The 12973-nt window shown below is 50.2% G+C and overlaps 1 protein-coding gene across 1 annotated transcript in view; it reads left to right on the plus strand.

Annotated features, from left to right (window-relative positions):
* Window positions 1–12973, plus strand: part of HSPH1 (heat shock protein family H (Hsp110) member 1) — a 2244846-nt gene that overhangs the window by 1746049 nt on the left and 485824 nt on the right. Inside the window, exon 13 of the mRNA XM_069639955.1 lies at window positions 2679–2816. Within this exon, the coding sequence (XP_069496056.1) occupies window positions 2679–2816 (138 nt within the window). The remainder of the gene's footprint in view (window positions 1–2678; window positions 2817–12973) is intronic.

The raw sequence follows: 12973 nt of genomic DNA on the forward strand, positions 1-12973 counted from the left end.
CAACTTGTGATCTGCTCTTCAGTCGAGGGTAAAACACAATCGAGAAGGGTGGGGAAATGCACCCATAAAGCAGAGCGCATTGTATGGCAAAAGTTTGTTAAAATCTGGACCCCCGGTTGATGCAGTCTCGCTGAAAGGGAGTATGCTCCGCTTCAGACCCCGTTAGACGCAGTGATCTCTTTGCCTACCTGCTGAGTGAATGAGCAGTGTTGTGATGGCCAAGATGAAGTTTTCTTCTGCCTCATGCATAACAGTGATGTTCCCTATATTCCAATTCTTATATATCTTGGTCCTAGACGCATGTGGGATCATGGGTACAGTGGACGTCACACTAGGGATAGTATTACTGGCACGCCCTGTGTCGATGCCCATTTTCGAGTTTCGAAAAACAAACTGTAATACTCTGCAGCTTCCACTAGATCTCGGCCTATGCATAGCATGTGAATCTAAGCAGATACAAGCATCAGAAATACGATTACGGTGAGTAATGTATCCCATATTTATATTATGTAGTGTGTGAATAAAGGGCCTATAACAAGCCATTTGTTTTATGATATTATATAGTTTATGGGCCTCATTACGAGAATGGTGGTAGCCATGGAGCTATTAGCTCCGCTGCCTCCGTTCCAGGCTCCATTCCAACATTGGAGGACCCAGTAATTCCTCCTTGAAGGAACCATTCCACTTTCCCATTTGAGCCTCCATAGGACTCAATGGGAATGGGGAGGGAGGTAATAACGGGCAGATTACATCGGGCCCGTTATTGCCTCCCTCTTCCCCTCGCGGGACCTGGAAAGCACGCCTGTTTTGACCAGGCGTGCGATCCGGGTCCCGCGATGGGAAGCTCGTAATCGGCGCTCCCGTAATGAAGGGGGCCGGACCTGTACCGGCCCCCTTCATTACGGGAGCGCAACAGTTATAATGAGGCCCAATGTGTTTTATTTTTGCTCGTCTGAGTCCAATCACTTGTTTTTGCTAAGGGGGCCGGGGAGACGCAAGTGTTAGTGCTTCCCCCATATGGCCAAACAGACGCAAAACAGAGAAGTATGAGCCGAGTCTATGGATGGACTGGGGAGCCTTAGGGAATCCGTTGTGCACCCCATCTGGGACTTGCATCACCAATGTAGTAGCGGCTTGAGAGCCTCACGGTTACCCAGTTCCGTTCAGGGGTGTCATTTCACTGAAATGCCCTTGGTAGCGGAAGTGACATCACTCGACCTCTGATGACATCACAAGAAGTGATGTCATTTGACCCCACCCTGAAGTGACATCACGGAAAGCGATGGAACACGACCTTTAACTCCTCGACAAAATAGTGGCATCACATAACATTGTTTCTGCGTACACTACGAAAAATATGGTTACGATGTCACTGTAAAGTGATATACATTTCATACAATATAGGATCACCATATGTATCATTACTACCAGTGCATATAGGCCCATATTACCAAATCACTGTGAATGAAAGCAGACGTCCAAGGCCAAACGATAATGATGTTTTATTATATAGCACTTAAGCGTAAGCGCTTCATATAGAACAACTATACATACAGTATCACCCAATATGTGTTGGTACTCTTTTATCCACCTCAGCAGGATGAAGGCCTGAATTGACCTTGCTGGGAGTCAAACCTGCAACCTGCCGATCACACACACATTGCAGTAGCCAGCGCTCAACCCACTGAGCTATCTCAGAAAACCAGCCACCCCAGAAACAAAGAGCTGCATGCTGCTGGCCACAGCCAAGGAGCCTCAATGTAAAAAAAAATGAATTAAAAAAATGTACTTTAGGGGTAGCAAGGGAGACCTCAGGGGTCGCAGTTGCGACCCCTAAATGACATCCATGGTTCCGTTCCCTAGCTCCAGCATTGGACTCGGATCACAGCGGATAGAGCTGATGGTTGCCAGAGTAGTGACTAAGTTCCTCTGAGCCAATGTCATACTCTGTGAGCTAATTGGGTTTATTCTTTAGTTTGTCGCTCCAGAAACACATGAAGACATATCATAGTTGTGCTAACACAACCACCTTTTTGAAATTTTAGTTGAATATTCCATTTTGTAAGGAGCTTGTTAGTGCAAGCTATTTGCAGCATACATTTTGGGGATGACGAATTGCTGGTAGGTAACGTATTCCTACAAAAAAAACCAAACAAGGTAGGCAAGCAAAATCTGCTATTTTAGGAGTAGTGACTTTCTACCACCAACCGTAAAATGGCATATTAGTGATTTATATCTTTTTTCAAACATCTTTATTTTTTGGTTTTACAAGACACAAAGGAAGACAGCAACAGTTGGCATATATGAAGGCAGAAGGTACAAGAGGAAAAGACATGAGTAAGCATTGGTGAAATAGTATGTTTCGGATTGTTACACAATGTCCAAGTCAAATACGTTCCCACTACCAAATCCACATCCCAATTCAAAGTAAGGCTAAATATTTGTACAATTTGGGATTGTGGTTTTATATTTTTTACACAAAAATGAATACAGTCACATTTTCATGAAATTAAATCTCTTAAGAATCGGTTATTAAGAGCTGATTCAGGCCTTGGTTATGAGGCTGGATTGACAATATGTTCTGATTTTTACTCTGTGCACAATTTAAAGCTATTTCTCCATTCAAGGACTTGGCCAGCATTTTGCAACAGGTGGTAATTATGTTTTTCTTCTCCAAGGGAATTGACAAAAAAGGAGATCACCCGCCTGAAGCTAAAAAACCCAAAATCAAGGTAAAGAACATTGAACTTCCAGTTGAAGCTAACCTTGTTTGGCAATTGGGAAAAGATCTTCTGAACATGTACATTGAAAACGAGGTAAATTTAATTTTATAACAATTTCACATTACAAGTTTATAAAGTATGCATTGGCTATTATATTTAGAATCTGCTTGAACCACTCCTAGTGGATGTCTTCTAACAGACTATTTCGAACAAATCAGCTCTGAATATTTATTAGTACAATTCGGGTTCCCCTGTATGTTAGAACTGTACTTCTACATCCTCTCTCAATTCCTCTGTACCGATGGGAGTCTGTCCCACAGAGACATGATGAGTACTTTTTTGTACCAAAAAACTAACCTCGCCTTTCAATTTTTAGCACGTAATGGCATGAATGTCCATGCTGACTCCTCCCATCGGCTTTGCCTGTTCTTTGCATTGCTCAATGGGACTGGGCACCTTGCACCACTGTGTCAAAATGTATAGTCTCATATAGTCTCGCTAACAAATGTTTTTGTTTCACTTGTGCCTAACGCTGATTTCCCTAAACCCTCATGCCATACAGTGCATGCTGGTGATAACTGATTTTAGTTACTGTGCCTCCTCCATCAGGTGCTTCCCTGCTCCCGACACTGTCATTGTCTGAGGTAATTGGGCCTCCAACCACATCTGGGATGCCTGAACATACTGTTTGGCCTTAGTCGCACAAGTGCTTAGATTTAGGTTAAGTCTGTGGAAGGACCTGTTCTGCAGCTCTCCTCTTGGTGTGGAGAAGTTTGTTCAGGCTCATTGCTGGAGATCTTCGCATGCTTCACAAGTAAATGCACTCCTTTCTCAGGCACCCTGCATGGTGACTCCTTGTCTGGCACTGCGGGTTGCCGCAGGAGTCCTCTTGATCCTCCGATACCAACAAGGCTTTCACCAGTCCGCAGGCTGAGGGCTCCATTATGCCTAGCATCGTAACTTGTTTGTAGGGGGCAAGAGTTGCCAGCGAAACCTTTGCCCGAGGATAATTCAGTAGCTCACTGGTCCCAGCCCAAGACTCCCTCCACACATGCTACTGGGATATGTCACAAGGGGTTTCTAAGACATAACTCAAGGGCTCCACCTTGATAGGTAAAGCCCCTCTTTTCCCTGTCATTACAGACCACATACAGCACAAAGTCAACAACGCAAAGAAAATGGCACACAAGGAGTGCGCAGGCATGTCCAGGGAGCCTCCACACAACATCTCCACGTCGAGGACTTGGGATCCCCAACCAGTTCCTCCCCAGGTGAGTGGGCAGCGAGATCCAACTCGCCGGTCCTCACATCGCTAGTCCCCTTGCCTCTATGAGTGCCTTGTAAGCCCTTCCTTCCCGGGGTTGGCAATCCAGCAACTGGCACACAACCTACCTGACTGCCCATCAAGTTTGCTTCATGGACTTCGCAATACAGACAGCCATACTGGATTACAACCGGCTCCTGCTACTCCAGTCACTGCCACATGGACTCCTACAGCAGCTATTTCCTACAGGCAGTAGCAAGCAGCCCAGGAAGACTGTATTTTTGGCAATGTTGTTTTGGCAATTTCTGGACAGTGGTAGCTTACGCCTTATGCCAAAACATCGGCTTTTAACCTCCCCTCTTCGTTGTAATTGCTTAACAAGGAGGATAAGCTGCTTGAATCTTATCGGCGTGAGCTCTACCCATACGCTTCACTACAATTCAGACATGCTAACTCATGCGCTCTTTCAGTTGCTGACAACCAGAGGCTTTGGCGAGAGCTCTGCGACTTCAATGCTTTTCTTCCACCAGAGAGGCAGCAAGCTTCCAAGACAGAACTTGCGGAGGACAGAATATCTGCAAAGGACCTGCTAAAGGCCTGCGTCCACCACATCAACACCACTAGTAGAGCAATGACCCTGCGTGCAAACATGCACAGAGTCCCCTGGATGCATGCAACCAAGTTCACACGCAAGGTGCAGGTCCGGGTTTAGACTGCCCTTAGACGGACAAGACCTATTCCATCCTTCTAGAGACAAAGAGCTCAACAAAAGGAAGTCCTCCACCCAGAATGAATAATTGCCTTGTGGTGTTGTCTGAGACTGGGCCTAAACTTTTTCAGCAGTCTTCCTACTCGACGGAATCATGACGAAGATTATTTGGTGGGTTTTGTGACTTGCGAGATAGGAAATCCAGGCAGATCCCCCAGCACAGTCAGAAGGAAGGAAGCCGAACATCCTCTAAGGGTTTATTTGCGGGATCTTCCTCTAAAGTTACCCCGCACTCAAAGAAGCAATGACTGTACGATCTGGGCCCACCAAATACCAGTCTCCTGTAGACTCCCTCTTCATGTGAACCAATGGCATGTCATCTCTCAGGACCCATTGCATTTCTGTTGTCTCCAAAAGCTATCGCCTCAGTCCCACCTCATCCTCCTTCTGTTGTTCCCCCATCCTGTTATGGTCTACTCCACTTCTAGGAGAGGTCAACAAAATGTTAGCAATGAAGGCAACAGAGCTTGTTCCCCCGTAGCAGAGGGCCAGGACTTCTATTGAAGAATCTTCTTTGATATGATATGGCATTTGTGCCTAAGAAGAACCAGGCCGACCTGAGAGCTATTCTGGAGCTCCCTTCTTTCAATATTTCTCCCCAAACAAATATACAAGATCACACTGGGGCATATTTTGGGAGCCATACAGAGGGACGACGGGTTCTGCGCAGTGGACCCCAAGGATGCATACCTGCGCATTCAGATATGGAGACCCTACCCAAGATTCCTCTGGTGGCTGGAACTTCCAATGCAGAGCTTTGGGCTCAACTTAGCGCGTTCACCAAGAGGGTGTTCACCAAGCAGTAGCAGAGTCCTACAAGCGACAGTCTCCACCCAGCTCCTGGTGGACACGTTTGTAATTTTCAAATTTTGCATCAACTTTAAGAAGTCCTCTCTGGCTACTACTCAGAGTGCCACTTTTCCGGGCTTTGTATGGGACTCGATGCTACTAGGATATTTACGTCCCACAGAGAATTGACTATTTCTCTCCATATTGATAGTGTAATGAATTTGACGAAATTCATGTACTTTAGGAATATATACATTTGTGAGATTTCTGCGATTAATGTGATGAATTAAGAATCTTTTCCACCATATAGGTCATTGTCTTGTAAAAGCTGGAATGGTGGTCTCATAATAAACTCTTAAAGATAACTTTTAAAGTTAGTAAAGTTAACATCACCACTGGATTTTAAAAAAACATGTTATTCATGGTAATACCAGCAGTCTTGTTTTGCGAAGAGAGTGAAAAGTAAGTCTGTTGTTTTTTTGTAATGAAATTGGCAGGAAATGGGAAAGGAACCATTGATGAGCAGTACAATCATAATTAATGGCCCAGTTGACTTAGAAAAAAATCTGTGTTCTTAATAAGTTTAACATTCAACTTGATAGAGGATTGCATGCTATTGACGCAGACTGTAAACAATTAATGGTTAGAGGCATAATCTCAACTCTATTTAAAATAAGTTTGTATCTTGAAAAAACAACATATGTATCAATACATTTAAGTACTAATTTGATGGGATGTGAGGGATTAAATAGGAAAAGCATATACCAGCAATTTCATTAAAATCTTTAAGTATAATCAGAAAGGGTTCTGTGGGGAAGATAAATAATAAGGTTGACAGCAGACAACCTTGGCATGTACTTCTCGACAAATGGAATGACTTAGAAAAGATACTATTAACACACAGTTTTCTGGTAGGAGAAGAATATAGTACTTCTACATATGTAAGAAAGTGAGGGTCAATGCCTTGCCAAACTAAAACTTCTCATGCAACCTTTCTGTAGGAGGTTGCATGAAACATGATCAAATGCTTTTTCAGCATCAAGTGACCAAACCTTTTGTTCTAAAGACATGTGGTTTAAGTTTTTTTGAAACCATTTTATTGATTTTAACAATCACACCAACTAAAAGAAAGCAAACAGTGAATATCAGTCATAGCATTCAAGTGTTGTATACAGTATCATGTTTTCTCCAACATGGGGTCTGGCATGGATTCACATGCTCATGAATATTCCCCGTCGTCAGGCTGGGAATCCTCGGTAAAGAAAAAATCAGTATCAGTTTCATTTATGATCTGTCTTTTTTAGTAGTAACCAATCACTGATCTCTGGGTCATACTGCCCCCAGCCAATGACTGCCCTCTCCCTAAACCCCGCCCCTGTCAGCCATCCTCAGATTTTTACTGCACGCTCAAGTGTTGGGAGTCCTTGTGCTTTAGCTCTTGAGTTTTTGCTGCTTTTTTCACGCTTTTTCAGGAGATTTTCTAATTTTTTCGTTTTAATCGTGCCTCAAGCTCCACTGTTTCTACTTCCAATAACGGGGACCCGTTTCGGAATTCTTCTACGCCCCTCAAGGGTGAAGTTTTCGTCGAGTTTACACTTCTTGGAGGATTCCGGAAGACATGCGGCCTACCTTAACGGACATGGTCCAGGACAAGGGGAGCTTGATGCCCGGATCCAAGCTGTTCAGGAACTGCCCTTGATGCGGATTATATAACGTTTTCAAGGAGGACGAGCATTCACAATGTCTCTACTGCCTTCATGAGGACAAGACGCACGTGGAGAAGGACTGTGCGTTCTGCAAGAACCTTTCGGAACGGACCAAACAAGATCGTCGTTCCCGCCTCGCCACCTGGATGGAGAAGGGCACAGCAGGTGAGAAGGCGAAGAAGAAGTCTGAGCGGGCTTCTAAGTCCTTTGAGGGCGCCCTGACGACGTGGGCCCAACAGAAGGCCAAGCACCGCGAGTCAGCGGGCTCCGGGAGCGCCGAAAGGTCGGGTTCTTCGGTTGCCAAGCAGGACGCTACTTCCCCGGCACGTTCAACCACAAGCCAGCACTCTGGTTCAGGGAAGAGGAAGTCCGAGAACCTGGGTAGGCCACTGGAGTGGACCCGATCGATCTCGAAGGGGGAGCGAGGCGCTGACCCTCCCCCCAAGGCAAGGGCCCTTGACGCACCTAAGGTGGTGAGGGCTTTGATCCACCCAGCTAAGGCCTCTACCGAAGTGGTCACTGCGACCCTGGTGGAGCCGGTTGAGACTACACCAATGGAAACGGCCTCTGGGCCCAGAGTATCTCTGCCGCCGCGGAGGGAATCCTCTTTCCAGCCCATCGCTAACACCCCCGTGAAACCCCCGGCAGAAAAAGAGTGGGGGCGGTGGCCATTACAGACTCAGAATCAGCCTTTGAGGAGGAACTGGTGGAGACCGAGAAGGGCCTCAACGAAAGGTCCATAGGCCTCAACGAGAGGTTCGAGAAGGTTCGATCCCAGGGGACGGTCCCTGCTGACGTGATCGAAGATAGCGACGACTAACAGGGCCCAGTGGAGCGGCCATCCCGTCTGTCGCAGCCATTGCCCGACCCCCAGGATAGCTCAGCGGACATTTTGTTGGCAATCCAATCCTTATGTACCGAGATAAGGACGAGATTACCACGCACCCCGACGGAGGAGCCAGAACCAGGCCCGTCGGGAAGCCCTCCGAACAAGCGGAGGAGAGTCCACCCCGCTCCGCCCTTGGTGCCTTCTAGACCGGTGGACCCCTCACCCCCCTCGCCGGACCCTAGAGAAGATACGGCGACGGGGACGGACGATGATGGCGGCGATGACACAGCAGACATCCCGTTGTCACCCACCAAAGCCCCCCCCAAAACCTCCCTGCCCCCGCGGGCGTCCCCATCCGACGAGGTTGGCTCTTTCCACGCCAGCTCTGCCCTGAAGAACAGAAAAAGGGGTTTCTGTACCAACAACGAGAAGGTTAAGAGGAAGACGGTCCTCGCAGTGCCTTTACTCGACATCTGGGACGAGGGGCTTGCTGTCCTCAAGAACCCTGCCACGACACCCGCCAAGAGGGACAGGTACGAGAAGAAGTACAGAGTCCCCGATGCCGCCCCCTTGTGCCTCAGGGCCCAGCCCACACCGGACTTGGTCGTCTCGGCAGCAGCTAAGAAGAAGGCAGCAGGCGCGGCAGCTTCAATTTCCACTTCCCCGCCGGACAGCGAGGGCAAGAAGTTGGACTCTATGGGACGATGAGTCATCTCGTCGGAGGCGACGACGATTAAGGCGGCCAATGCCTTAGCGATCGTGGCTTGCTACGACATGGAGCTCTGGTTCAAGATAGCTCCCCTGCTAGATTTCCTGCCTGATAACAAAAGGGCAGAGGCCCTAGAAATTCTGCACGAGGGCGGGCTGGCGTCGGATCACGCCATAACGGTGGTAACAGACATTGCCGATACCGGATTTCGCCAACTGGGCAACAGAGTTTGCCTCCGACGACGAGGATGGCTCAAGGCGACAGACTTTCACCAGGACGTCCAGACCAGAGTGTTGGACATGCCGTTCGACGGCAACAACCTCTTTGGTAAGGCAGTGGATGAGTCTCTACAGGCCATCAAGACCGACTTGGAGACGGCCCGGGCCCTTGGTGTGCTTCAGCAGCGACGGCCCTTTCGGAGCCCCGGAGGCAGACAGGGTGCCTCCAAAGGATCCAGCGGTGGCTCCTCCACTTACCGCCAGGCAGCCTGCTTCTCTTCCCAGGAGGCCTACAGAGGTTGCGGCAAGCAAGGGGGTTCCCGCCGTCGTCGCCAAGGAGGCCAAGTCGGCAAGGCCGCTTCCAAGCAAGACTGACCCGGCCGGGTTGTCGGGCCCCCACCGAAACACCCCGGTGGGAGGCCGGCTGACGAAGTTCGTCAGAGTGTGGGAGTCCATCTCCACCGATCGTTGGGTGTTGGACACCCTGCCAAACGGGCATTCAATGGAATTCCTAAAGAAGTGCCCTCGCATTCCTCCCGTGGCCAGGAAGGAGAATCACGTCCCTCACCTGCTGTTGGAAGGAAAGGTGCCATCGAGCTCGTCCCCAGGAGGCTCTGGGGCTCCGGAGTGTACTCAAGATACTTCCTCGTCAGAAAGAAGACAGGCGGTTGGCACCCCATCCTGGAACTGCGTCGGTTAAACAAATACATCAAGGCACAGAAATTCAGGATGGTCACCCTCCAGCACGTGCTGCGACAGCTGGAGGAAGGCGACTTCCTATCGTCGCTGGACCTGGAGGATGCTTAATTCCACATCCCCATTCTAAAAAGGCACAGGAAGTTCCTCAGGTTCGTGGTTCAGGGACGCCACTACCAATTCAGAGCCCTACCGTTCGGGTTAAAGTCGGCACCCAGGGTTTTCACCAAGTGCCTGGCCCAGTGGCGGCACGGCTGCGCCTACAGGGGATCCACGTCTACTCGTACATGGACGACTGGCTAATTTGGGCAAGGTCAAGGGAACTTGCCGTCGATCATACGGCGAGAACCGTCCGGTTGCTCACGGAGCTGGGGTTCGCCATCAACTACCCCAAATTCCACCTGGTTCCATCGCAAGTAGCACTGTTTTTGGGAGCGAAGCTCGATACAGTGGAGCAATTGGCCTCCCCTTCAGAGGAGAGGACCAAGACCATCCTGGGCAAGGTGCGGCGCCTGTTAGCCACAGACGTGGCCATGGTGAGGTCCATCAAGTCCCTTCTCGGGATGATGTCCTCATGCATCTACCTTGTGCCCCTTTGCAGACTTCGGATGCGTCCGCTACAGTTCCTCGACACCCGCTGGTTTCAGGCGAGGGGCTGCTTCGAGGACAGGATCCCTCTCGGCGAGGAGTTCCGTCGTGCGATCCTATGGTGGGGCACCCAGGCTCACCTCACTACAAGCACGGACTTTCAAACCCCGGTGTTTCAGGAGACGGTGACTACGGACGCCTCTCTGGAGGGTTGCGGGGCTCACAACGGAGATCTCCACGCAAGAGGCCTTTGGCTCCCAGAGGAGAGGTCTCTTCACGTCCCTCAAGGACAAAGTGGTGAGGATCTTCACCGACAACACCACCACGATGTTCTACATACGGAAGCACGGGGGCACCAGGTCCCCAGCCCTATCGAAGGAGGCCCAGGATCTGTGGCACTGGGCTGTTGCCCAGGGGATGTTTCTGGTTCCCTTCCACCTGGCAGGAATAAAAAACACCATTGCCGACTCACTCAGCAGGGAGCTGCGCTCGTGCCACGAGTGGGATCTACGTCAGGACCAGGTGGATCGGCTCTTTCGACGATGGGGCAAACCCCGGATCGACCTTTTCGCGACAGCGACGAACTCCAAGTGCCAGAGGTTCGCCAGCAGGTTCTCCCGCAGCCGAGGAGCATGGGCGATGCTTTCTCGTTCCCTTGGGACAGCCTGTTTCTATACGCGTTCCCTCCGTTGCTGCTCCGTCTCATCAACCAGCTCAAGAAGTCCAGGTGCAGGATGATCCTCTTCGCACCGGCGTGGCCGAGGCAGATCTGGTTCCCGGACCTTCTGGACTTGTCAACGTCCCCGCCAGTCGGGCTGCCGGCGGACGCAGATCTTCTCTCCAGAGAAGGAGGCGCCATTCTCCACCATGACCCACAGTCGCTGAACTTGCAGGCCTGGCTCCTGCAGCACTAGAGTTTGGAGGGTACGATATCCCAGCTGATTGCAGAGAGGTTTTTGCAAAGGCCAGGGCTTTCTCAACTCTCAAGTGTTACGGTCATAAATGGAAGAGGTTCTTTGTCTGGTGCCGTGCACAGAAGATTAACCCTCTGCGAATTACGGCCCCTCAAGTGCTGCCGTACCTGCTGTTGCTGGCCAAGGCTGGACTGGCTCACGCCTCCATAAAAATACATCTGGCTGCCATCTCCCAATATACCAGGACGACGGGACGGGCGTCCTTGTGGTCTCATCGCCTGGTGAAGGAATTTATGAAGGGACTATTCCGATCATTCCCGCCGGTGAAGGCTCCTGCCCCGGCGTGGGAGCTTAATGTGGTGCTGACCAGGCTCATGGGGGCCCCATTCGAGCCTATGCATTCGGCGCCTTTGAAGTTCCTGTCATGGAAGACAGCGTTCCTCGTGGCCATCACCTCTGCACGACGAGTGGGAGAGATTCAGGCCTTTCCTGCAAGCCTCCATACTTGACTTTTCATGACACGAGGGTTGTGCTGAGGACGCACCCCTCCTTCATGCCCAAGGTGCCGTCGGACTTCCACCTCAACGAGCCCTTGGTGTTACCAGTTTTCTTTCCGTTGCCTTCGATGCTGGCCAAGAGGACTTTGCACTCGCTGGATGTAGCTAGAGCGCTGAAGTTCTACGTGGATCGCACAAAGAGTTTTCGGAAGACGTCACAACTGTTTGTGAACTTTGGGTCTGTGAATCAAGGGAAGGCTCTCTCGAAGACTTCCATTTCCAGATGGCTCTCCGGCTGCATCATGCATTGTCACCGGTTGGCAAACCGACCGATGCCCGGCCGTCCGAGAGCCCATTCGACCAGAGTGATTGCTGCTACCACAGCGTTCCTGTCTGGTGTGCCCCTGCTGGACATCTGCAGGGCTGCTACGTGGAGGTCGATGCACACCTTCACAAGATTCTACTGCGTCGATCGGGACTCCAGGGAGGAGTCCAGGGTTGGCCAAGAAGTGCTGCACAACCTGTTCGCTTAAGGTGAGCCTGGTGAGGAGGTAAGAGATGCTTAATGTTGAGTTGTTGTATTGCTTAATGTTGAGCCTGTTGCCACCACCCGTGGTTGTGCATGTGTATACTGCTATGTATTCTTTTATTAATGAGCATATGAATCCATGCCAGACCCCATGCTGGAGAAGGAACACGTTACTTACCTGTAACTGTTGTTCGAGGGGATTGGGTCCTCCGATGTATTCCATATCTATGACAGGTAATGTCCAGAGCTGTGCTGCTTCAGGAAAATCTTTGGCGTCTGCGTCCTGCGTCAATGACGTTGATGCGCCGTCCCCGAGCAGCTCCTCCGACGGCTGACGTCACCCGATGTGATAAGTAGGACGCACGACGCCCATAGCCTCAGTTCCGTTTTTTCCGCGAATGCGTTCGCTTCGTGAATCTCGGTACGCCTCGACTCGTTGGAGTTTGCTGTTTCCAATTCTCGGTTCGTTGAACCTGTTCGGTTTTTTGTGAAGACCTGTTCGTGGCGATGTCTACTTTGTCTTCAACCCCGCGTCCGGGCTTCAAGAAATGCGGGGACTGTGGGTCCAAGATGTCTGTCACGGACTCGCACAACGCCTGCCTCTGGTGCCTCGGGGAGGCCCACGATATGGACGGCTGTGTCGACTGCCAGTCGCTCACGGCAAAGGCCTTGCAGGAACGAAAGAAGAAGCTGTCGGTAGGCCGGGTGTCTAAGCCCCGGAAGTCGAGGTCTGCGGGACTTT

This window comes from Ambystoma mexicanum, chromosome 7q (genome assembly GCF_040938575.1).
Source record: "Ambystoma mexicanum isolate Mex_15411 chromosome 7q, UKY_AmexF1_1, whole genome shotgun sequence".
In the NCBI taxonomy this organism is placed as follows: domain Eukaryota; kingdom Metazoa; phylum Chordata; class Amphibia; order Caudata; family Ambystomatidae; genus Ambystoma; species Ambystoma mexicanum.